This window comes from Hypanus sabinus, chromosome 2 (assembly GCF_030144855.1).
Source record: "Hypanus sabinus isolate sHypSab1 chromosome 2, sHypSab1.hap1, whole genome shotgun sequence".
Lineage (NCBI taxonomy): Eukaryota > Metazoa > Chordata > Chondrichthyes > Myliobatiformes > Dasyatidae > Hypanus > Hypanus sabinus.
Window position 1 is genome coordinate 146832730 of NC_082707.1, and position 27851 is coordinate 146860580.

The window sequence follows — 27851 nt, forward strand, 5'->3', positions numbered from 1 at the left end:
GTACTCAGCAGACCATTCAGCATGCCTGAAAAGAGAGAAACAGAGCTAGTAGTTCAGGTTAGTGGCCCTTTGATGATGCAAGAAAGAGTCACTGAAACATTTTTTTCTTTTCTCACTCTCTTTCTAGCTCGCTAGCACGCACACACACACACATCTGATAAATATTTGCAGAATTTTATATATGATGAAGCAAAGAGTTACAGAGGAAACAAAATATAGAAACTTTGGTGTATGTGCGTGAAATTGAGAGGGCCAAAGTATACAGGGTTGTGGGCTATTTGTTTAGTCTACCAAACCAAGGACATGATATTGAACTAGTAAAAAACATGGGTCAGCTGAATTAATTTCCAGTAAATGGATGACAGACTGGAAAAGGATTTATAGAGGCCAGAGGACAGACTGGCACAATGGGCTTAGGGTTGAGATATTTAGGTCACATGAATTGACTGAAGGAGATGGGATCTTTTTCTTCAGTTGTGGGGGTTAACTTATCATGGATGTTCAAAAGTGTCTACCCCAACAAAGAGCAATAATAATAAAAAAGATTTTAAATGATTGGCAAACAGTAAGGGTAAACAATGAGATAAATTGATTTCAGTATTTCAAAACAAAAAAATGCTTAAAAATTTAGAAGTAAATGTATTAAGTGCCTGTAGTTTTAATTGTTCATCCTTCAACTCCCACAAGCTTACCACTTGATTACCACTCTGATCAGAAACCCCAAGAATACATTTTACCCATGTCTTTACCTTCCACCTAACTATTCAACAAATCATCTTTCACAATTAATGTCATTACCAGGAAGTTTCTATTATCAGATTCATCTCCACTCCCCACCTTCCATTTTAGCATTTCAAAGGAGAGTTCCCTTTATGGCTCTCCAACCAGTATCTCAATTCCTATCAAACGCTCTACATTCCACGGCACTTTCCCATATGAGTGTAGAAATTCAACATCCATCCCTTCATTTCTACCCTTTTCCATAAGACACAGGAACAGAATTAGGCTATATGGCCTTTCGAGTCTGCGCCACCAATTCATCATAGCTGATCCATTTCTCTCTAAGGACCAGTCTTCTTCCTTCTTCATGTAATCCTTCATGTCATGACTGGTCAAGAACCTATCAACCTCTTCCTTAAATATAGCCAATGATCTGGCTATTCCACAGATTTCCCACTCTCTGGCTAAAGAAATTCCTCATCTCCATTCTAAATGGACATCCCTCTATTCTGAGGCTATGTCCTCTAGTCCTGGATGCCTCCACCTTTCCACATCTACTCTATCAGGCCTTTCAACATTCAGTAGTTTTCAATGATATCCCCCTCATACTTCTGAATTTTAATGAGTACGAGTGCAGAGCCATCAACTGCTCCTCATATGATAAGCCTTTCAATCCCAGAATCATTTTCATAAACCTCTTTTCAACCTTCTCCAATGTAAGCACATCATTTCTTAGATAGGGGCTCAAAACTGCTCACAATACTCAAAGTGAGTCCTCACCAATACCATAACAAAGTCTTAACATTACATCCTTGCTTTTATATTCTAATCCCCTCAAAATGAATGCTAACATCGCAGTTGCCTTCCTCACCACTGAGTCAAACTACAAATTAACCATTAGGAAATCCTGCACAAGGACTCCCAAGTCCCTTTGCACCTTGGATTTTTAAATTTTCTCCCCATTCAGAAATAGTCTACACTTTTATTTCTTCTGCCGAAGTGTATTATCATACACTTCCCAACTTTGTATTCCATCTTCCACTTCTTTGCCCATTCTCCTAATTTGTCTAAGTCCTGCTCTCTCTCTCTGTTTCCTCAACACTACCTGCCCCTCCATCTATTTTTTCATTATCAGAGAATCAAACAGTATTTCCAGGTGAAGTAGCAATTCACTTGCATTTCTGTCAATCTACTGTACAGTATTTTACAGCGTGGTTTCCTCTCTACTGAGAAGCCAAACACAGACTGGATGACTGCTTTGCGAAACACAATTGCACTAAGTACACAGGAGCAATCTTGAGTTTCCTGTTGCTTGCCACTTTAATTCTTCAGTCTGTTCTAACCCTGGCCTGCGTGTCTATGACCTGCTTAAGTGTTCTGAAAAGGCTTAGGGCAGGTTTGAGGACGAGCACCTCATCTATCACATAGGACATTACAGCCATCTAGACTGGGCACCATGGTGGCGCAATGGTTAGCACAACACTATTACAGCTCGGGATATTGAAGTTTGGAGTTCAATTCCAATGTCATCTGTGAAGTCGCTTTATGTCCTCCCTGTGGAATGTTTTTGTTTTTTCCGGGTGCTCTGGTTTCATCCCACACTCCAAAGATGCACCATGTAGGTTAACCGGTCCTTGTAATTAGGTAGTAGTCCTTGTAGTCCTGTGATTAGGTTGGGGTTGCCAGAGGTTGCTGGTAGTTGTGGGGCAGTATGGCTTGAAGGGCCAAAAGTGTTGCATCTCTAGATAAAATTTTAAAAGTAAAATAAATAAAATGCAACTCTCTAACATACATTGTCTCTGTACATGTCAGAACTGGCCATTTTTGATGTAAATCAACCATTTGTGATGCTACTCACATTTTCTTTCTATTAGCAATTCTCAAGCTATTATTTGCAACATACCATACTTTGTTCTTTGGGTCATCTTTGGGATTTGGGAAGCTTTAGTAATCACAATAAAAACATTCACATTCACTTCCTCTACAGCCATTTTGTTTAAGACGTTAAGATACAGGCTTTTGCGTCAAGACTTGTCTGCCTTTAGTTCCTTTAGTCCCATTAATTTGCCTTGCACTTTTTCTCTAATTATGGAGATTGCTTCAATTCCTTTCCTACGATCCCTTGATTATTCTATAATTATTGGGATGCTCTTCATATATATCTCACTTCTTACTTATTATTTGTATATAATTTACTACTTTATTCTCATATCCTATCTTCTCCCTCTTTATAATGCTTGTCATAATTTTCTGGTTTCTATAAATTGCCAATCCTTTGAATCTACCACAAATCCTTGCAAAATTGTACACCTTTCCTCTTAATTTACTGCTATCCATAATCTCTTCAGTTAGCATGCCAAATGCATCCTTCCATACAGCTTTTCCATTTCACGAGAATATACTTTTTGTGACCTTTATGAAATATTTCTTTGATGTTTGTCACTGCTGATCTAACCTATTTTAGAGTTACAGAGAGCCATAGAGAAATGCAGCAATAAAAACAAACCCTGCAGCCTACTAAATCTGTACTGACCATCAATCATCCATGTACACTAATTCTACATTAATCTTATTTTCTCATCAGCCTTCCTCAGATTCTAACATCCAGTTGCAAACTACTTGCAATTTACAGTGACCTATTTATCCAATAACCCACATCTTTGTGATGGTAGAAGGAAAGCAGAGCACGTGGAGGAAACCCATGTTCACAGGGAGAATGTGCAAACTTCACACAAACAGTGCCCCAGATCAAGACTGAAATCAGGTTTCAAGTACTATAATGCATGAACTCTACGAGCTACTCCACTCTCCATTCTGTCTTCATGCATCTGAAATGCTTTTATTTCAAAATCACTTTTCAATGGCAATCTAAATTTGAAACTATACTAGACTTTATACAATAAGATCAGTAATAATCCAGTTTTATCATATGATAACGGACTAACTGTCCCTTTCCTTGTTCATTCCTCAAGATATTAGTCTAAGAAACCAAGATTTGACTAATCATTTGTTTTGAGTGACCATGCTGCATGAAAATTTTGTTCATATATTTGCCCATGTATCAGAGATTATCTTGGAATATGTTCAGATATTTTAGCTCATGCTATTAAAGGACATACTATATTTACGGTATACACTTAAGATAAAAACAAATAGCAAACATTAAAAGACTAAATGCTACATTATATTTTACTGAATGGAAGGCAATACCGAACAACATCCAGCAATATTATTAAAAATCGAGTATCAAAAGCTCACTGTATACCTACTTTATTTAAATCTTCCATGGCTAACTGCAGCTGTCCTAATTTTCTATACAAAGCTCCTCGCCGACAGTAATTAAAAGCAGTTGATCCACCTTTTACATTTATGAGGTTTATAAGTTTGTTAACTTCAGAAAGCAAGGCAGCCTGAGTGTTTTGAAATGTAGAGACCTCAGAATACAAAGGATACACCACTGTTTTTTCTGATTCAGTTGGTAACAGCAAGTTCTGCAAGTGTATCTCTCCCAAGTTGGCCATTACAGGCTGAGAATCATTTCCTTTGTAAAGCAGGGGTCTATCATTTTGATCAGTAACTGTTTTTCTGGGTGGTTTCAAAGGTGGCAAAACCTCATCAAACCACTTGTTCCATATATTTCTGACCCACTCTCTAACAGGAGTTCTGTCAGCAATTCCTCCTTGTGTTTTCACAAATGCTTCAAAGGTAATTAAGGAAGGAAGACTGTACTTCCGCTTGAGTTTAATAGGCTGAGATGTTTTCCCATTGATCGCATTCAAACAAATCCGGGATGGCAAAGATGCAGACCTGTTTAAGAGGGTTTAAAACATGGCATTCATTATATACAATGATTTAGTTTTAGATACAATGTCATAACTTTACTGTTTTAAAATAAATTGTAGTAACCTTGTGAGAATGCTTGGAGGCTTTGAAAGTGCATTGGAAACAAAAGCTAACTTCCGAGGTAGTACAGGTTTTCTCATATATGCTTCAACTTCTTTTTGAGTTGTTTTTTTTTCAATATTTGTTTCCACAACATTTTCAAAATTTATAGTTGGAACTTGCTTATTCTCAAAGGATATATTGCTTTTTGATTTGGAAACCTGCAATTGAATAACCTTTGTAATCAAATCTTCTGAATTTGTTTTTGAAAGTGTACGTTCTTGAATTCTAGTCAATGAAGACTCTAGTAGGTGTTCTCTCTGGTATTCAATCTCCTTAATGGTTTGATGAAAAGGACTAGATATTTTCAATGTCTTCCCGGCATCATAAACACAGAGATTTGGTGAAGACTTATAAATGCGCATCAAAGGTTTGTCATCAGTCTCGTTCAAATCTGTAAGTAGAAATTCATTGTTCCTTGTTTCAAGTTGATGAGCAGGAATTGTTGCCTGAATACAAACAAAAATAAACTGAATTTATTTTACTTTACTGCATTGTCTGTACCAAATATAAAACCAAGTTAATACAAAGATGTTACTGCATTTTATAAGGAAGATAGTAAATTAATTATGAAAAAGACACGGTTTCAAATTTGCCAATTGAATAAAATAATGCATTGTAAGTAGATTTTATAAAGACAGTGGGACCATATAAAGCATTAGAAATCAATATTTATAAATAACATCCGTAACGAGTTTAAAATAAATTTATTATCGAAGTACATATATGTCGTGATATACAAAAAAAAGATCCACTTCCTTGTGGGCATACTCAATAAATCCACAATAGAATAATAATCATAATACAATAAATTAAAGACCACACCAACCTTGACATTCAACCAATTCTGTACATATACGTATATATAGTTGGCACATTTTTCTCATATTTGACAGAAAGAATTAAAATTGCCTGTTATCCAGAAAGCTATGAGTTCAGCAACATGGTTAAGAAAAGCAAAAAAAGACACAAATTTTATTCTTCAAATTCATCAAAAGTACCTTAAAGTCACCATTTTTAAATGTGTCAGAAGAATAAAATGAAAATGGTCGTAGATCTAGTAATGATTTATGCTTTTTCAGGACTGTTCTCAGCTGAAATAAAAACAGAAATAGAGTCATAGAGTAATACAGCATGGACACAGGCCCAGTTGCCCACCTCATCCATGCCGATCAAAATTCCCATCGAAGCTAATCCCATTTGCCATGTTTGGCCTTTATCCTTCTAAATTTTTCCTCTACAGGTACATGTCCAAATACCTTTTAAATGTTGTTAATGTACCTACCTCAATCACTTCCTCTGGCAGCTGAGTCCATATACTTAGCACCCTCTAGGTGAAAACACTGCCTGTCAGGTTCCTATCAAATCTCTCCCTTCTGTCTCTAACCTGTGCCTTCTAGTTCTTGATTCCCAAACCCCGGAAAAAAACACTGCACATTAATCCTATCTATCTATTAATCCTATCATTAATCCATAACTCAGCTCCTTTGTTCCCAGCAATATCCTCATAAACCTTCTTTGCATTCTTTCCAGCTTAATTGTATCTTTCTTAATAATAAGGTGACCAAAACGGAACAAAATATTCCAAATGAAGCCCAATCAACAGCTTCTACAACTGCAGCATAACATCCCAACTGCTGTACTCAATTCTCTGACTGATGAAGGTCAGTGTGCCAAAAGTCTTCTTCACCATCCTGTCTATCTCTGTGATGCCACTTTCATGGAACCACTACTTGTAACTCCTAGGTTCCTATGTTCTACAACTGTCTCCAGTGCCCTGCCATTCTCTATGAATGTCCTGCACTAATTTGCCTTCAGAAATGCAACACTTCATACGTATCTGAATTAAACTCCAATTGCCAATGGTCTGCTCACTTACCCAGTTATTCATTATTCACAGTAACAACTTGCATTTATATAAGGACCTAAAATGTGGCAAAACATACTCAGATGTTTAATAAAGGAAATTTGGTTTTTTTTGCCTGAATCTTAAAAGGATCTACCAGTTGATTTTAACAACACTTTAAATATGGGGAGATGATTTCAGAGTTTATGGTAAGGCAATGTAAGGTATTGGTACTGTTACGTCCGTAGCCCCCTCCTTTGTGAGAATCGCAAGATCACTGCTAGGTTGGGTCAAAGAGGGGCCCAGGAAATGAGAGAGGGATGTGCAAAATGCCTCGTTTCCCCGGAGATGTAAAGCTATTGGCCATTGTCTCCGGAAGACCAAGTTGTGTATTGAGTACTGTACTATTCATTGAAGCTCCTCAGGGGATGACCAGAGTGGACTGGTTGAGGGATTGCATTATCCCAACCTGATTGACATCTGAGACCCCGTGAGTAAGGATAAAAGAGGGTTTGGGGAACAACCCCTTCAGATGCACCAGAAGAAACGTTAAGCTACCACGTAACAGCAGGAAGTCATCTGAAGGAGGCCACGTGCATTCAATTCCCTGGCAGGAATTGGTGGCTGGAACCACGGAAAACAGCTTTTAGCTAACAACGGGGGTATCCGCTCCCCTGACTCATCGGATTGGCATCATAAAAGACCTGGGCAAGTTTAAACCGCACCACTCTTAAACCCAACAATGCTGCAGCTTGAACGAACTGTTAGTGACTGTTATCTTTCCATCGGACAATACATTATCCCCTGGACAACAATAGAGCTATTTCTTATTGGTTATTATTATACCCGCACTTTAGATTTAGTATTGATGACGTATATTATCTGTATGTTTGCATTAATCTTATTTTTGTGCCCTTTATCAATAAATACTTTCAAAAATAGTACCATCAGACTTCAACGGACCTCTCTATCTTTGCTGGTAAGTGATCCAGTTACGGGATTTCGTAACAGTACCAAAGACAACGGTTCACATAAGATTAAGTGTTAATCTAGAATGAAGAATTGGATGAAACAATTAGGTCTCAAAAACTTGTAGCACTTGATGGGTCAAACAAATTAACAAGGTGGTGAATGATCCAGTTCAAGTTCAAATTGACACTACGGATGAAAACAGTAGTCAAAGGATGATGCTGTCACTTTAATCTTTCTGATGTATATTTGGAGAAAATTTCTGCTCTCGCATTTGTTATGATGGAGGAGTGTGATAAATTGAACCCAATGAGGGAGATGAAGTAGCAAAATAGAACTGTTAGTATTCAATAAAATTTTACATTGTAGTATTGTTGCATATAGCTTAGAAATAGAATATAAGAGTTTAGAGAACTTCTGGAAGGAGGGATTGATACAGCTAAAATTGGAGGCATTTATGTTTTATAATTCTAATGAATATTTTCTAAGCAGAAAGACATGGGGTAAGAGTACTTATCAACACAGGCTCAGAATTATGATTTAGGAAGTATAGTACTTTTGTTTTAAAACTACTGTATGTTTCTGGTACAATGTGATTATTGAATATCCACACAGATGTGGGATTTCCAGAAGACTTCCATCCTCCCTGATGGCCATACCTGCACCAGCTCCTTAGAAATTGCGTTCAGGAACTGGAGCTGCAGCTCGATGACCTTCGGCTTGTTACGGAAAATGAAGTAGTGATAGACCAGAGCAGCAGGGAGGTAGTCACCCAAAGGCTACAGGAGACAGATAAATGGGTGACTGTCAGGAGAGGGAAAGAAGATTGTCAGAAAGTGGAAAACACCCCTGTGGCTATCCCTCTCAACAATAAGTACTCCATTTTGAGTACTGTTGGGGGGCACCTTCCTGGGGGAAGCCACAGCAGCTATGCCCCTAGCACTGAATCTGGCCCTGAGGCTCAGAAGGGCAGGGAACTGAAGAGGATGGCAGCAGTGATAGGCGACTCTATAGTCGGGGGTCAGATACGCGATTCCGTGGACACTAAAAGGAAACACGGTTAGTAGTTTGCCTCCCAAGTGTCAGGGTCCACGATGTTTTTGAACACGTCCACAATATCCTGAAAAGGGAGGGTGAGCAGCCATAAGTCGTGGTAAATATTGGTACCAACAACATAGGTAGAAAAAGGGAGGAAGTTCTGAAAAAAGAATACAGGGAGTAATGAAGGAAGCTGAGAAGCAGGACATCGATGATAATAATCTCGGGATTGCTGTCTGTGTCGCACAACAGTGAGGATAGGAGTAGAATGAGGTGGCAGATAAATGCGTGGCTGAAGATGTGGCTGTGTGGAGCAGGGGGCAGGGATTCAGATTTCTGGATAATTGGGACCTCTTCTGGGGCAGGTGGGACCAGTACAAAAGGGATGGGTTACACTTGAATCTGTGGGGGAAAAATATTCTTGCGGGCATGTTTACTAGAGCTGTTGGGAGTGGTTTAAACTGATAATGCAGGGGGATGGGAACCAGTATGATAGAGCTGAGGATGACTCAGCAGGTTTACAAGTACATGATGGATGTAACATGAACATAAGGAAGGACAATGATTGGGTATAAATGCAGACAGAGCAAAGAGTTAAATTGTACCACAGAGGCAAAATTCAAAAGGGCGAAGAATGCAGTATTGAAGATGCTGTATTTAAATGAGGTAGCATTCGGAATAAGGTGGACAAACTCGTGCCTACTTGGGAAAAAGGCATCTTAGATTGGGTATTGTGTAATAACCCAGATCTTATTAAGGAACTTAATGTAAAGGAATTCTTAGGAGGCAGTGATCATAATACGGTTGAATTCATCCTGTAATTTGAGAGGGAGAAGCACAAGTCACATGCATCAGTATCACACTGGAACAAAGGGAATTACAGAGCATGAGAGAGGACATTGCTCAGGTGGATTGGAGGAGGATACCAGCGGGGATGACGGCAGAGCGGAGATGGCTGAAGGTTCTGGGAATAGATCACAAGGCACAGGATAGATATGTCCCACAGAAGAAGTTCTCAAATGGTAAGAGGAGGCAACCGTGATTGACAAGGGAAGTTTAGGAATGCATGAAAGACAAGGAAAGGGCATATAAGGTAGCAAAAATGAGTGGGAAATTGGATGATTGGGAAGCTTTTAAAATCCAACAAGAGGCAACTAAAAAGGCTATAAGAAGGGAAAAGATGAAATATGAGGGTAAACTAGCCAATAATGTAAAGCAGGATACTAAAAGTACTTTCAGTTATATAAAGAGTAAAAGTGAGGTGAGACCACTGAAAAGTTATGCTGGTGAGGTAGTTACGGGGGATAAAGAAATGGCAAATGACAAAAGAACTTAATGGGTATTTTGCATCTGTCTTCTCTGTGGAGGACACCAGCAGTGTGTCAGAGGTCCATGAGTGTCAGGAAGCAGGAGGGAGGTCATTGCTATTACAAAGGAAAAAGCGCTAGGCAAGTTCAAAGGTCTTAAGGTAGGTAAATCACCTGAACCAGATGGACTACATCCCAGAGTCCTGGGAGCGGTTACTGAAGAGATAACAGATGCATTAGTCATTATCTGTCAAGAATCACTTGATTCTGGCATGGTCCTGGAGGACTGGAAGATTGCAAATGTCACTCCACACTTTAAGAAAGAGGAAGGCAAAAGAAAAGAAATTATAGGCCAGTTAGCCTAAACTCAGTGGCTGGGAAAGTGCTGCAGTCTATTATTAAGGATGAAGTTTCAGGGTACTTGGAGACTAATGATAAAATAAGTCAAAGTCAGTATGGTTTCTGTAAAGGGAATCATTGCCTGACAAATCTGAGTTCTTCGAGCAAGTAACAAACAGAGTGGACAAAAGAGAGGGAGTGGACATCATTTACTTACATTTTCAGAAGGTATTTGATAAGGTGCTACATATGAGGCTGCTTAACAATCTAAAATCCTATGGCATTACAGGAAAGAAACTGCAATGGATAGAGGCATGGCTGACAGGCAGGAGGTAAGAAGTGGGATTAAAGGGGGCCTTTTCTGGTTGGTGGCCAGTGATTAGTGGTGTTCCTCAGGGGTCAGTATTGGGACTGCTACTTTTCACATTGCTTTGGAGAATGTCAATGATTTGGATAATGGAAATGATCGTTTTCTGGCAGAGTCTGCAGATACAAAGATAGGTGGAGGGGCTGGTAGTGTTGAGGAAGCACTAGGAAGCACTGTTGAGGTAGGACTTAGAAACTGGAAGAATGGGCAAAAAAGTGGCAGATGGAATACAGTATTGGGAAATGTATAATGCATTTTGGTAAAAGGAACAATAGTGCGGACTATTATCTAAATGGGGAGAAGTTTCAAACATCAGAGGTGTAAAGGGACTTAGGAGTCCTCATGCAAGCACCCAGAAGATAAATGTACAGGTTGAGTCTGTGGTAAAGAAGGCAAATGCAATGTTGGCATTTATTTCAAGGGGAATAGAATATAAAAACAAGGAGATAATACTGAAGCTTTGCAAGATACTAGTCAGGCCACACTTGGTGTATTGTCAACAGTTCTGGGTCCCATATCTCAGAAAGAATCTGTTGTCATTGTCGAGAGTCCAGAAGAGGTTTATTAGGATGATTCCGAGAATGAAGGGATTAACATATGAGGTGCGTTTGGCAGCTTTGGGCCTGTACTCACTGGAATTTAGATGATTGTATGGGGATTTCATTGAAACCTATCAAACATTGAAAGGACTAGATAGGGTGGATGAGGAGAAGACGCTGCCTATGGTGGGGGTATCCAGAACCAGAAGGTACAGCCTGAAAATTGAGGAGTGACCTTTTGGAACAGAGGTAAGGAGGAATTTTTTTAGCCAGTGAGTGATGAATCTGTGAACGCTTGCTCTGACTACATGGTCTGAGGTCCAGACCATGGGTATATTTAAGGCAAAAGTTGATCATTTCCTGATTGGTCAGGGTATCAAAGGATATGGCGAGAAGACAGGTGTATGGGGTTGAGTGGGATTTGGGATCAGCCATGAAGGAACAGTGAGCTGAATGGCCTAATTCTTCTTATATGTCTTATGGTCTTGAGGTTTGAGTATAAATGACCACCTTTTGTCTTTGATTGTTTCTACCCTCTCCCTAGCTATGGATAAGTTTTTAAAGATGCATAAAACACATTGGGATTTTCTTTAACCTAACTTGTCAAGGGCACGTTATGGCATTTTTTGGCTTTCCAGATACTCTGTTTAATTTCTTCCTTCCTTGCCACCGGAGTCTTTTCTACCCCTTCACTGGAACATATCTGACCTGAATTCTGACCAGGTGACCTTTAACAACTCTCTTTCTTGTGTTGTGACATTAATTACATCTGACACAGGCATAGTCACTGTTGAAGGATCAGGACCGATAATGAACAAGCTTCAAGGCAGGGCCTGAAATCACAGAATAGTCCCAGTCACCCAGCAGAGTCAATCTCCATTCCACTTTTCCAACTTTTGCACTTGGCAGCAGGTTGTTTCTGGATGCAAGCATCCAAAAAGAATCAACTTTTAGCTCAAAAAAAAAATCTGATTGATCATATCAGAATCGTAAAAGGAGCGATACATACCAGAGCGGCTTTATCTTCCAAATATTCCTGTTCTTCTTCAACATCATAATCATCATCCTGATTCATATGAAAGTCACAAGGATTCTCTTGATCCTATAGATTTAGTATAAAGATTATTCAATAAGGTTATATCCTCACAGCTAGAGTCCATATGTTAAATTCAGAACATAAATCAACTTTATAAAATATTAGGTCTGAATGTTGATAGTGATGCTAGCATAACATTGTTGACTTCAAAATCTAGGATCAAAACCTATTCTTGTCTGAACAATTACTCTCAAGCTTAAGCTGTGAATAATGAAAGTAAGTTTAACGGACAAAATGACATGGTAGGTGGTGGTATGGATGTTCCTGCTGCAACACCCAATGTACACAGCATGAAGATGGGCAAGATTACAGGACTTCATGTGATGTAAACAGTGCACAAATAAAAATATCTTGGTTAGATATGGCTGTTGAGAGTGTTCAACATTTGTGCAAAGTCAGATTGCTAGTTAAAGATCTGCAGAAAAAGCATTGTTGCATTTTTGGAACTATATAAGAGCTTATTATCCTTCCACCTCTTTCCTTCCCTCCATCAAAGTTCCAAATAGTTCTTCTAGGTAAAACAGCAATTCACTAGCATTTCTCTGCATGGGAGTAAACAAACACAGACTGGACAATTGCTTTATGGATCACCACATTTAATCCACAGGAATGACCCTGAGCTTTCGTTGCTGCCAATTTAATTCACTATCTTGCTCTCACTCTGTACTTTCTCTCTGTGCATCCCTACCACCCCATCCCATACCCCACAGAGAAAGATATATGGTTAGAATCAGGCCCAATACAAGCTTATCTACCATCTGGACACATTACAGCCTTCTGGATTAAATATTGAATTTCCTAACTGCAAGTTGTTCACTTTTTCTTCGTCTGTTTCAAAACTGGCTAACCACTTTGCTCAGTTTTTTTTAGCCTATTCATTTTGTATGGTCTGTTAGCCATGTAAGGCCATAAACCATAAGACATAGGAGCAGAATTAGGCCATCTGGCCCATCCAGTCTGCTCCGCCATTCAATCATGGTTGATTTTTTATTTCTATCTCCTCCTCAACCCCAGTCCCCAGCCTTCTCCCTGTAACCTTTGATGCCATGTCCAATCAAGAACCTATCAATCTCTGCTTTAAATACACACAACAACCTGGCTTCCACAGATGCATGTGGCAACAAATTCCACAAATCACCACCCTTTGCTAAAGAAATTCCTCCACATCTCTGTTTTGAAAGGCCGCCCCTGTATCCTGAGGCTATGCCCTCTTGTCCTAGACTCTCCTACCATAGAAACCACTCTTACCTCATCTACTCTGTCCAGGCCTTTCAACCTTCATCCTTCTGAATTCCAGCGAGTACAGGCCCAGAGCCATCAAATGTTCTTTGTATGATAATCCTTTCATTCCTAGAATCATCATTGTGAACCACCTCTGGACCTCTCCAATGCCAGCACATTTTTTCTAAGATGAGGGGCCCAAAAATGTTCACATTACTCAAGGTGAGGCCTCATTAGTGCCTTATAAAGTCTTAACATCACATCCTTGCTCTTGTATTCTAGACCTCTTGAAATGAATGTTAGCATGGCATTTGCCTTTCTCACCACCAGCTCAACCTGCTAGTTAACCTTCTGCACAAGGACTCCTATGTCCTTCTGCATCTCAGATTCCTGGATTTTCTCTGTTTAGAAAATAGTCTGCACTTTTATCTCTACTACCAAAGGACATGACCACGGATTATCTAACATTGTATTTCATTAGCCATTTTCTTGCCCATTCTCCTAGCCCTTCTGCATCCTACCTGTTTCCTCACCACTACCTACCCCTCCACAAATCCTCATATCATCTGCAAACTTGACAACAAAGCCATCTATTCCATCATCTAAATCATTGCTATACAGCATAAAAAGAAGTGGTCACAACACCAACCCCGGAGGAATACCACTGGTCACTGGCAGCAAACCAGACAAGAATCCTTTTATTCCCACTCACTGCCTCCTAGCAATCAGCCAATGTTCTAACCATGTTAACAATTTTCCTGTAATACCATTGGCTCCTAACTTGATAAGCAGCCTCATGTGAGGACCCGTGACTCCGCCTTCAGAGCAGGCGACAAAGCAGCCCTAACAAAAGCAAGGGCCAAACTGTCCTGGGCTATCAGAGGTGCAAAGCGTGCACATGCCCAGCGAATCCACAGCCACTTCCAGGACAGCGGCGACATGCAGTGCATATGGAAGGGCAGCCAGGACATCACCAATTACAGGACAACATCACCTGACTGTGCAGGTGATGCCTCCCTCCCAGATGCACTGAATAACTTCTACGCCTGTTTTGAGGCATAAAGTGACATGGCGGTGAGGAAGTCCACCTCTCCTACAAATGACCAAGTGCTGTGTCTCACCATGGCCGATGTGAGAAGAACACTGTGCAGGGTCAACCCTTGGAAGGCTGCTGGATCAGACAACATCCCTGGTAGAGTGCTCAGAGGATGTGCAGACCAGCTAGCAGATGTTCTCACTGACATCTTCAACATCTCCCTGAGCAGTGCCACCATTCCAACATGCTTCAAGGCTGCCACCACGGTCCCCATACCGAAGAAGTCTTCAGCATCCTGCCTAAATGACTACCATCCTGTTGCACTCACATCCATCATCAGAAAGTGTTCGTCATAAGGCATATCAAGACCCTGCTGCCCCCCTCACTGGACCCCCTGCAGTTTGTGTACTATCCCACCCACTCAACAGATGACGCCATTGCCATCACCCTGCACCTGGCCCTATCCCCCCGGACAAAAAAGACACGTACATTTAAATGCTGTTCATAGAATTCAGTTCAGCATTCAACACAATCATCCCTCAGAAACTGATTGGAAAGCTCGGCCTACTGGGCCTGAACACCTCCCTCTGCAACTGGATCCTAGACTTCTTGACTGGGAGACCTCAGTCAGTCCGGATCGGGAGCGGCATCTCCAACACCATCACACTGAGTACGGGGATCCCCCAGGGCTGTGTGCTCAGTCCACTGCTGTTCACTCTGCTGACCCACGACTGTGCTGCAACACACAGCTTGAACCACATCATCAAGTTTGCCGATGACACGACCATGGTGGGTCTCATCAGCAAGAACGACGAGTCAGCTTGAAACGTTGACTGCTTGTTTCCATGGATACTGCCTGACCTGCTGAGTTCCTCCAGCTTGTTTGTATGTTATGTAACTGTTTCTTCTCCCAAGCTATCAGACTCCTCAATAGCCAGAGCCTGGACTAGCACTTTACTGCCCTACTGTCTTGTTTATTATTTATTGTAATGCCTGCGCTGTTTTGTGCACTTTATGCAGTCCTGGGTAGGTCTGTAAGTCTAGTGTAGTTTTTTTTTCTGTGTTGTTTTTTACGTAGTTCAGTCCAGTTTTTGTACTGTGTCTTAATACCATGGTCCTGAAAAAACGCTGTCTCATTTTTACTTTGTACTGTACCAGCAGTTATGGTCGAAATGACAATAAAAGTGACTTGACTTGACCTTGTCAAAGAACTTCTAAAAGTCCAAGTATACAACATCCACTACATTCCCTTTATCTATCCTGCTTGTAATTTCCTCAAAATACTCCGAAAGATTTGCAGACAGGATTTTCCCTGAAAATCCATGCTGACTTTGTACTATCTTGTGCTGTGTCACCAAGTACTCCATCGCCTCATCCTTAACAATCGACTCCAACATCTTCCTAACCACTGAGATCAGGCTATCTGGTCTATAATTTCCTCTCTGCTGCATTCCTCCTGCAGGAGTAACATCTGCAATTTTCCAGTCCTCTGGCACCTTGCCAGACTCCAATGATTTTTTTTGAAAGATCATTTCTAATGCAACCACAATCTATAACACTACCTCTTACAGAACCCTAGGGTGTAGTTCCTCTGGTCCAGATGACTTATGTAGCTTTAGGTCTTTCAGCTTTTTGAGCACCTTCTCTCTTATAACAGTAACTGTACCCACCTCTCTTCCCTCACACAACATCAGACATACTGCTAGTGTCTTCCATAGTGAAGACAGATGCAAAATACTTATTTAGTTCATCAGCCATGTCCTTGTCCCCCATTATTATTTCTCCTGCTTCATTTTCTATCGGTCCTATATCTACTCTCATTTGTTTTTTATTTTTAACATACTTGAAAAAGCTTTTACTATCCACTTTGATATTATTTGCTGCTTGCTTTCATATTTTATCTTCTTTCATCTAATAATTTTTTTAGTTGCTCTCTGTAGGTTTTTAAAAACTTCCCAATCCTCTATCTTCCTGCTAATTTTTGCTTTGTTTTATGCCCTTTCTTTTGCTTTTACAATAGCTTTGACTTTCCTATTCAGCCACGGTTGTAGTATTTTATCATGAGTATTTCTTCATTTTTGGAATACACATGTCCTGCACCTTCCTCAATTTTCCTAGAAATGCATGCCATTGATGCTCTGCTGACATCCCGGCCAGCAGCTTCTTCCAATTTACTTTGGCTAACTCCTCTCTCGTACCACTCTAATTTCCCTTACTCCACTGAAATACTGCTACATCAGACTTTACTTTCTCCCCATCAAATTTCAAGTTCAACACATTCATATTGTGATCACTGGTTCCTAAGGGTTCTTTTACTTTAAGCTCCCTAATCGCCTCCAGTTCATTACATAACACTCAATCCAGTATAGTTGATCCCCTAGTATACTCAACGACAAACTGTTCTAAAAACCTATCACATAGGCATTCAACAAATTCACTCTCTTGAGATTCATAATCAACCTGATTATCTCTATCGACCTTCATGTTAAAATCTCCCATGACTACCATAACACTGCCCTTTAGACTCACCTTTTCTACTTCCTATTGCAACCTGTGGTCCACCTCCCAGCCACTGCCATTAACGTCCTTTTACCCTTGCAGTTTCTTAAGTCAACCCACCAGGATTCAACATCTTCCAATCCTATGTCACATCTTTCTATTGATTTGATGCTATTCTTTATCATTCTTACCACCTCTTCTGCCTACCTTCCTATTCCTCCAATATAATGTATAACCTTGAACATTCAGTTCCCAGCTACAATCATCCTTCGCCACAATTCAGTGATGGCCACAACATTATACCTGGCAATCTGTGAACTGCAACAAGGTCATCCATCTTATTTCTTATACTACATGCATTTAGATACAACACCTTGAGTAGTGTATTTGCTGTCCTTTCTGACTCTGCATTCCTAATGATTTGATACTCAACCTATTGGCTACAATTAAGTCTGCCCTTCCTGACAATCTTTACTTTTTTTTACCATCAGTCCTTTCCTGACTCCCTTCACTCCAGTTCCCACCCCCCCGCCAAGTTAGTTTAAACCCTCCCCAACAGCTTTAACAAACCTGCCCACAAGAATATTGGTCCCCCTCAGGTTCAGGTGTAACCCATCTCTTTTGAACAGATCATACCTCCCCCAGAAGAGGTACCCTATATATATCTCCTATATGTACCCTATATATCACTCATCATACATACAAAGAAGCATAATGTTCTACATGCCCCCACTAACAGATGTGGTTCATCTCATCAGACTTATTTCCTTTGATCTGCAAATCACTTTGTCATCTGCCCTCCTATCAAAAACTATTTTTTTCTCTTACCCAGTTCTGGTGAATGGTTTTGGACCTGAAATATTGATTATTTTCCTTACCAAAGATGTGCTGAGTGTTTCAAGTTTATTTAGACCCAAGTTACCCAGTCAAGAGCCCATAATCCTAAGACCTTTGAATCCATGAGGCAGACAATGAAAGATCTTCCAGACTGTTCACTGCTCAGTGATGTGGGTTTCCTTCTCCCAGTTTATAGCAATGCCTTAAGATAATATCTAGCAGATAATCTGAGGTAAGATGATTTTATTAGATCTCATTTAAGTTAAGACTGAGAATCACTCCACGTGGTGTGGGATATCATTGTTCAGGCAGTTGAAAGATTATCAAAAAATACATTTCCTCGCCATTGACATTGGCAAACCAATTGAGAATTTTCAAAATTATTTGTTTTGTTACAGAGGGGACATTGTCTAAAATGTTTTGCCTTGGAAAATCTCTTTCATACAAACATCAGTACCAAATAACTGTATATAAGGATGAGGTATTGCTATCTCAAATTGTTAAACAGGATTATGATAAACAGTAAATCCAGAGATCTGGCTCAAACAAGGATAGATATTTCTGTGGAGTTTACAGATGAGAAATAAAGAAACAAAGCTAAGTAAATTATCAACTATTTACTATATATACATTAACTTATTCCATATTAATTTATTCTGTCAAATAACTACTCAGGTAAGTGTAAAGTTATACAATTAATCTACTCATTGCGCTTAGATTTGCTCAGGTTTGAGCAAACCTTTCACCATTCGATTGATTTCAATTAGGTCACCCCTCATTTTTCTGAATTCTAGTGAATACAAGCACAGAGCATGATATGACTTTTGATATGACAAGCTGTTCAATACTGGAATCATTTTCATGAACCTCCATTGAACCCTCTCTAGTTTCAGCTCATCTTTTCTAAGATATAGGGCCCAAATCTGCTCACACCTCAAGTGAGGCCTCACCGGTGATTTATAAAGTCTATCCTTGCTTTTATGTTCTAGTCCTCTTGAAATGAATGCTAACAACGCATTGCCCTTTTTCACCACTGACTCAACTTGCAAGTTAACCTGTAGATAATCCTGCACAAGGACTCCCAAGTCCTTTTCTGCCTCAGTTTTTTGTATGTTCTCTCCATTTAAAAAATATTTAACCCCTTCATTTCTTCTACCAAAAAGCATGACCCTACACTTCTGAACACTGTATTGCATCTGCCATTTCTTTGCCCCTTCTCCTAATGTCCCTAAGTTCTTCTATAGCCCCTCTACTACATCAAACTACCCTTCCACCTGTATTCATATTGTCTGCAACCTTTGCAACAAAGCCATCAGTTCCATCATCCAAATCATTGACATATAACAGAAAAAGAATTGGTCCAACACAATCCTCTGTGGAACACTACTAGGCACCAGCAGCCAACCAGAAGAAGCTCCCTTTATTCTCACTCTTTGTCTCCCACCAATCAGCCATTACTTTATGCATGCTAGAATCTTTCCTGTAATACCATGGATTCATAGCTTGTTAAGCAGCCTCGTGTGTTGCACATTGTCAAAGGCCTTCTGAAAATCCAAGTACATAAAATCAACTGATTATCCTTTGTTTATCCTGCTTGTTATTTCTTCAAAGAATCCCAACAGATTTGTCAAGCAAGAATTTTCCCTTGCAGAAACCATGCTGACTATGGCCTATTTTATCATGTCCCTCCAAGTACCCTGAGACCTCATCCTTAATAATCAACTCCAACATCTTCCCAACCCACTGAGGTCAGATTAACTGGCCTATAGTTTCCTTTCTTTTGCCTCTCATCCTTCATGAAGAATGGAGTGACATTTGCAATTTTCCAGTCTTCCAGAACCATTCCAGAATCTAAGGATTCTTGAAAGATCATTACTAATGCCTCCATAATCTCTTTGGTCCTCTTTTCCAGAACTCTGGGGAGTACACCATCTGGTCCAGGTGACTTATCTACCTTCAGATCTTTCAGTGTCCCAAGAACCTTCTCTCTAGTAATGGTAACTTCATAAACTCCATTACCCCTAACAGCTGAAACTTCCACTATATACACTAGTGTCTTCCATGGGGAAGATTGATGTAAAATACTTAGTCAGTTCATTCATCATTTCCTTGTTCCCCATTACTACCTGTCCAGCATCGCTTTTTACTGGTCCAATATACACCCTCACTTTTCTTTCACACTTTATGTAACTAAAGCAACTTTTGGTATCCTCTTTAATATTACTGGCTAACTGACTTTCATATTCTATCTTTACCTACTCAATAATTTTTTTATTGATCTTCTCAATTCCCTAACTTCCTACTAATTTTTGCTCTATTTTATTCCCTCTCTTTAGCTTTTATGTTGGCTTTGGCATCTCTTATTAGCCACAGTTATGTCAACTTGCCTTTAGAATACTTATTCCTGTTTGGGATGAATATATCCTGTTCCTTCCAAATTGCTTCCAGACATTTCAGCCATTACTACTCTGCCATCATCCCTGCTAGTACTCCTTTCCAATCAATTCTGGTCAACTCCTCTCTCATGCTTCCACAATTCCCTTTACTCCACTGTAATACAGATACACCTGACTTTAGCTTCTCCTTCTCAAATTTCTGGGTGAATTTGATCATATTATGATCATTTTCCCCTCAGGGTTCCTTCACCTTAAGTTCTCTAATCAATGCTGGTTTATTGTACAGCACCCAATTTGTATAGCTGATCCCCCAGTGGGCTCAACCACAAGTTGCTCTCATAGGCGCTCTAGAAATTCCCTCTCTTGGAATCAAGTACTAACCTGATTTTCCCAATCTACCTGCATATTGAAATCCCCCATGACTATTATAACATTGCCCTTTTGGCATGCATTTTCTATCTCCTGGTTGTGATTTGTAGACCACATCCTAGTAAGGGTGTACTGTTAGTAGTACTGTACTGTTTGGTAGTCTGTACACAACTCCCATCAAAGTTTTTTTTTACCCTTGCAGTTCCCTAGTTCTATCCGCAATGATTCAACACCTACCGAGCCTATGTAACCTCTTTCTAATGAGTTAATTTCATTTTTTAACCAACAGAACAACACTGCTCCCCTCTGCCTTCCTGCCTATCCTTTCGATACAATGTGCATCCTTGAACATTGAGCTCCCAGATATAATCCTTTTTCACCTATGATGCAGTGATGCCTACAACAACATACCTGCAAATCTACAACTGTGCTGCAAGTTCATCTACCTTACTCAGTATACTGCATGCTTACAAATGCAAAATCTTCACTCCTGTATTCACCCTTTTTGATTTTGATGGCTTTTTACGTTGCAACTCATCCTGTTGACTGCAGTTTTGCCCTATCAATAGCCTCTCCTAACTACACATTGCCTAAGCCTCAAAACAATCTACCTCATTTTCAGCATTATTATCTGCCTTTCCTCTGATACTTCTTGTATTGAAATATATTCAGCTCAGGACACAAGTCACACTGTGCTCAACCTTTTGACTCCTAAACTTGTCTGAGGTTTTACCAACATCTACTTCCACAACCTCTCAAATAACTGTTCTGGCACTCTGGTTCCATCCCACTGTAACTCTAGTTTAAACCCCACCGTGCAATATTAACACACTGTTCTGCTAGGATATTAGTTCCCCTCCAATTCAGGTGGAAACCTTCCAATCTGTACAGTTCCTACCTTCCCTAGAAGAGAGCCCAATGTTCCAAAAATCTTATGCCCTCCCTCCTACACCTGTTCTTTAGCCACTTACCCAACTGTATAATCTTCCTAGTTCTGGCTTCATTAGCACATGGCATGAATAGCAATCCTGAGATCACAACCGTGGTCTAATTAAGGTATTCTTCTAAACCCATGAGAACTAGGGCATGCCCAACTTTAGAGCATCTGCAGATTTTCTCTTGTTTCTACCTCTTTAGATATCATTGGAGGAGCAACTTACCATTAAAAAGCTGCAGTCAGCCTCAGATCAGGACTATAGCATTCTAAAGAGGGAGGGTGAACATCCAGAAGATGTATACATTTGATATAAATGTCACAATGTACCAATGATATAAATAGGAAAAGAGATGAGGTCCTGAAGAAAGAATACAGGATGCTAGGTAGGAAACTGGACACAGGACTTCAAGAGTAGTAATCTCTGGATTTCTGCCTGTGCCATGCACTACTGAAGGTAAGAATAGAATGATTTGACAGATGAATGTGTGGGTGAGGAGTTGGTACACAGGGCAGGGTTTCAGATTTCTGATTCAATGGGATCTCTTCTGAGAAAGATATGACCTGTACAAAAGGATGGGCTGCACCTGAAATTCAGAGGCACAAATGTTCTTACAGGCAGATTTGCTAGAACTGTTGGGGAGGGTTTAAATTAGTTTGGTGGGGGAAGGGAACTAGAATGATAGGTCAAAGGATGGGGCAGTTGGTGTACAGGTAATGCAACATGTGGAGATACTATCAGACAGGATAGGTAGTTGTTAAGGTAAAATTGCAGACAGGGGGATGGAGTGACATATGTCTATTTTAATGTAAGTATCAGGAATAAGGGTGATAAACAGAGCATGGGTCAGTATATGGCTGTACATGGAACTATGATGTTGTGGTCATTACAGAGACTTAGCTGTTGCAAATGCAAGGATGGCTGTGAGATGTTCCAGAATTTAGATGTTTCAAGAGAGAGGGAGGGATGTAAAAGAGGTGAGGAAGTGGCATTGATAATTAGGGATAGGATCACAGCTACAGAAAGGGAGGATGTCATGGAGAGATTATCTACTGAATCAGTGTGGGTGGAGGTCAGAAACAGGAAAGGAGCAATCACTGCATTGGGAGTATTCCCAATAGCAACAGAAACACTGAGGAACAGATTGGGAGGCAAATTTTAGAAATGTGCAAAAACTAACAGGGTTGTTGTCATGGAAGACTTCAACTTTCCTCATATTGATTGGCACCCCATCATGTAGATGGGGTGGAATTTGTTAGGTGTGTCCAGGAAGGATTCCAGATAGAATATGTAGACAGACTGACTAGAGGAGAGGCAATACTGGATCTGGTGCCAGGTGATGAACCAGGTCAGGTGTCAGTCAGTGGGTAAGCACTTCAGTGACAGTGACCACAGCTCTCTGACCTTTACTATAGCCTTGGAGAGGGAAAGGAGCAGACATTACTGCAAAGTATTTATTTGGTGGAGGGAGAATTATGATGCTCTTAGGCAAGAATGGAGCATAAATTGGTGATGGATATACTCAAGGAAATACACAAAGCTGAGCAAGTTGTTTAAGGAGCATTCGCATGGGGTTCTGAATAGCTTGGCTCTAATGAGACAGGGAAAGGATTTATGGTGAAGGAACCATGTTCTCAAGAAACACTTAACACCTAGTCAAGAGGAAGCAAAGAATCAGTCACAGTTCTAGAGAATTACAAGGTAGCTAGGAAGGAGCTGAAGAATGGACTTAGGAGAACTAGAAGGGGGCATGAGAATGCCTCGGCAAGTAGGATTAAGGAAAACCCCAAGGCATTCTACACATATGTGAAGAAAAGTAGGATGGCTAGATTGAGGGAGAAAACATATGCCTGGATTCGAGGAGCTGGGGGAGCTAGGGAGCTTGCTTCGGTCTTCATCAGTAAAAGGGACCTTGACATTTGGGAACACAGGCTGACATGCTAGAACATGTTTACATCAAGAAAGAGGATGTGCTGGAACTTCTGAAAAATATTAGAGTAGATAAATCCCTAGAGCTGAACAGGATTTAACTCAGGTTACTATAGGAAGCGAGAGAAGAGATTGCTGTCCCTTTGGCAATGATCTTTGCATCCTCACTGGCCACAGGAGTAATACCAGATGATTGGAGGATGTTAATTGTTATTCCTTTGTTCAGGAAAGGAAGTAGGAATAATCCTGGGAATTATAGACCAGAAAGCCTTACTTCAGTGGTAGGCAAAATATTGAATTCTTAGACACGGGATTTATGAACATTTGCAGAAACATTGTCCAATTAGGGATCATCAGCGTGGTGTTGTGAGGGGCAGGTCATAGCTCACGAGCCTGACTACATTCTTTGAAGATGTGAAAAACATATTGATGAAGGCAGATCAGTGGATGTGGTATATATGGATTTTAATAAGGCATTTGATATGCTTCCCCATGGTTGGCTCATTCAGAAAAAAGGCATGCGATCTAAAGAAATTTGGCCCTGTGGATACTGAATTAGTTTGCCCATAAAAGACAGTGGTGATATTAGATGGAGCATATTCTGACTGGAGGTCAGTGACCAATGGTGTTCCACAGGGATCTGTTCTGAGATGCCTACTCTTTGTGAAGTTTATGATTTGGAAGTAGAAAGGTGTGTTAGTAAGTTTGTATATGACATGAAGGTCAGTGGAGTTGTAGACAGTGTGGGGTTAGGAATAGAAGGATATTTGGGTTCACATCCATAGATCCTTCAAAGTTGCAGCTCAAGTTGATAGAATTGTTAAAAAGGTGTGTGGTGTGTTGGCCTTCATTAGTTAAAGGATGCATTAAAATTAGGAGCAAATACAACTCCTAGGAGAAAATATTGTACATTTCTCTACAACCTGGAATATGGAATTTGATGAACACATCCATGTACCAGGACACTCTGATATCCTCTGACTAGTAGATTTTGTATCCAATAAATCACCTTACATTAGTCTTGGATTTTAATTTTGCCATGTGCATTTGGCTCTTTTTTTCTGTTCATTAATGCAGCCTGACTGCTGGGCACATCTCACAGCCCTGCTGTTAGCAGCACATAACACAAATAAAGAAACATAATCTGCATCAAACTGCCATAAACCCCATTTGGTCTCATCTTATTAAAGATATTTTTTTTTCTCCACCAGACCCTCTATGCAAATGACTAGTTCTAATGAAGAGGTCTCAGACCTGAAATGTTAACTGTCTACTTCCATAGATTCTGCCTGATATGTTGGATGTTCCCAGTATGTTCTGTCTTTACTTCAAATTTCCAGCATCTGCAATTTTGTTTTTACTTCCATTTTTAGACATGTGGCCCAAGTGACACCTTTCTTTGCTATATCATACAATAATCCAAAGAAATTATTTAATAAACTGAACCCGGGCATCTAGTTGCCATTTCCAGAAATCTAAGAACACAGAAGAAAGAGACACTATTGAACTTCCTGAATCTATATTAGTTTTCGGTAGTTCAAGATTAGGTTAAGCTAGACATCATGAATTCCATTTATCTTTGTTTAATTCATCTATCTGTTAGTAATAATACAAGGTTTACATCCAAACCTCTCATAAAGAATAACAAAATGGAAAAAAGCACAATATCTGATTATTTTTCTTATTACCGATTCCATTTGCAACTTTGGGTACAGGATTTCCTGTATACGTGAAATAGGAACTGCAAACTTGGGAAATGCTGGTGTCCAAAACAGCTTTGTGGCATCTTTGTGGATTTTCATCTATTCAAAACAAATACAAAGAGTCAAATATCTATGCAAGAAACTATTGTAAAAGCAAAGAATGGCAGTAATGTATCAAGATGTTGAAAACTCTGTCTTCACTTAACAATTTACCTGTACTCAGTGCTGACCTCCTAAATTTAACTTGTGTGGTTTGAACACTATCAATTACAATTTCCAAACTGCAAACCTAAACATTGATGGCAAATCAGGCTTCCATCTATGAATGCCATAATGTGGAACAATGCAGGGGAGGAAGGAGATTATGGAAGAAGGAAACGGGGGCCAGATCAAGACCCACACATGAAACTTTGGAAAAACTAACACTCAGTTTTTCAAGGTTCTTTTGAAGACCCTGACCTGGAGTTACACGCTGACTTCAGTTCTTCGTGCCTTCCGAGCCCCACAACCAGCTGCTTTTTGACATGCCAAGGACGCAGTCTGGAAGACTCGTGCGCCATCAGGGAGCTGGGCTGATTCAAGGCAGTCTCCCTGACTGAGGCATCATGGGAGATCATGGGCATCGTGAGCACCAGGCTAGCTATGTATCCGGAGACCTGAGCTCTCCCGGAGCAGAGCTCAGTAAAAGTGACACAACAGACTTTTAACTCCATAAATCAGTGAGTTGTTTGTTATGCCTTCCCTCTCACTGTGAAACGGGGACACCGCTTTTTCCTTTATTGAAGAGAGAGAGAGAGAGCCTGTTGTATGTCAAATTACTGGCTGAGCGAGTAGTCTTTGGGGTACTGCAAGTCTGTGTCTTTATTGATGCTTTGGCTGCATGCTTGAGTGCTCGGTGGAGGGCGCTGATGCTTTTATGCAGGTGGGGGAAGGGGTCATTGCCTTTGTGCTGCTTGTGCACGTGAGGGGGGAGCTGGGGGGGTTCTTTGGGGTTCAAATGCTTAACTGTCGTTCATCCTTTGGGGCACTCCTCTGTTTTCATAGATGCTTGCAAAGGAAAAGAATTTCAGGATGTACATTGTATACATTTCTCTGACATTAAATGTACCTTTTGAACCTATTGAACTACTCTTTTCCATAGATGCTGCCTGGCCTGCTGAGTTCCTCCAGCATTTTGTGTGCGTTGCTTGGATTTCCAGCATCTGCAGATTTTCTCTTGTTTGTCATACATATCTGTTCTTTGACATCTGCAAATGACCCGCCCAACTGATGCATGTTCTCAACCAAAAATGTCAACTAACCCTTTGCTTCCACAGATGGTACCTGGTCTGCTGAAGTCTTTCAGCAGGATGTTTTTTTTTTGCTCCAAAATCCAGAATTTTCAGTTCTTTCTGTCTTCAATCACACTAATCCTGTTCCAAAGGTTCAACATCATAAGAAGACCCATGATATGGTTATATCTGCAACTGTACTAGATATGAATAAACGACATTCCTGTCTTTTCAAAAGTAGGAGCAGTGAGGTTTTAAGTCTATAATCTTGATTAGTACAGTACTACATAAAAGTTACTCTGTGGGTTATAAGAATAGTCTGTAGAGGCTTGCTGGAACCAAAGATCCTTGGATAAGAGGCTATGCTTTGCTGTAGTTCCTGGGTCTGTAATAACTGTACAGTTCTTCATACACAAAGAACACCTCTATCTTTCAATAAATAACCTTAATCGAAAGCATTATAAAAAGGAGAGGGAATAGACTATATGTCCCCTTATGCTAAACTTCACCATTCAATGTAACCATAGGAGATCCTATCTTAGAAATTCCACATACCTGTTTGTTTCCCACTAACAATGTCTACAAATATAGAAGAAAATGTGTCTTAACTTCATCTTGAATACATTCAGTCATTCAGCCTCCATTTTCTGGAGTAGAGAATTATAAAGATCCACAAGTGAGAGAAGAAATTAATTATTGTCTCCATATTATTTGTTCTTTTGACAATCCTCTAAGTTGACACATTACACTCAATGTTATGAGCTCTTGTGTAGTAACTTTTTAAGATGGTATTTTACTGAACAGTAATGTTAAAATAACTCTACATCAGTTCTGAAAACAGTCAAAGCTTATCATTTATTACAACTTTATATTTTATGAGGTTAAAAAACAAGATTAATGCTTTAATTGCCTACCGATTTTCCCAGAAGTATCAGTCTAGGTCTCTCCACGTAATATTCTGCAATCCTTTGCCATTCATACAAATATTCTGCTGAAAGTGGTGGCAATAACTTAATACTATCCTGGAAATCTTCCTGAATCACCTCTGATACAGGAATTCCTTCATAAACATATCTAAAATTAGGAAATAACATTTTAGTTTCAACTTAAGAAAATAGCATGAACAAGAAGACTTGCAGCAAAACACAGTAACCAAGTAACACAAAACAAAATGCTATAGAAGTAGGTATTTTCTATGTTATCAATACATATTTAGTAAGGTATTTCTGCGATGCTTATGCAATTTCACAGGTTAATGCAGACACTATTTATACTACAGCTTCTTGAATTTTAAGTTTAAATTATACTGAGCTGAACAATGAAATGTTACAGTTAAAACTAATAAGAAATGACAGATGTTCATTCTTCTTGTTTCTTCAACAGATCACATAAAAGTTCAATCAATATTCTGAAGGAACTTAATACACAGTTAACATGAAAGGTATATATCAAATTTTACCATCCTGCAACAAGGCAATGCAGTAAACTTTCC

The 27851-nt window shown here is 39.8% G+C and overlaps 1 protein-coding gene across 1 annotated transcript in view; it reads right to left on the minus strand.

Moving 5' to 3' along the window:
* Nucleotides 1-27851, minus strand: part of ttc6 (tetratricopeptide repeat domain 6) — a 283236-nt gene that overhangs the window by 154751 nt on the left and 100634 nt on the right. The window contains exons 7-12 of the mRNA XM_059956588.1: nucleotides 27274-27433; nucleotides 25074-25187; nucleotides 12077-12169; nucleotides 5664-5756; nucleotides 4627-5111; nucleotides 3990-4527 (exon numbers count right to left, since the gene is read on the minus strand). Of these exons, the coding sequence (XP_059812571.1) occupies nucleotides 3990-4527; nucleotides 4627-5111; nucleotides 5664-5756; nucleotides 12077-12169; nucleotides 25074-25187; nucleotides 27274-27433 (1483 nt within the window). The remainder of the gene's footprint in view (nucleotides 1-3989; nucleotides 4528-4626; nucleotides 5112-5663; nucleotides 5757-12076; nucleotides 12170-25073; nucleotides 25188-27273; nucleotides 27434-27851) is intronic.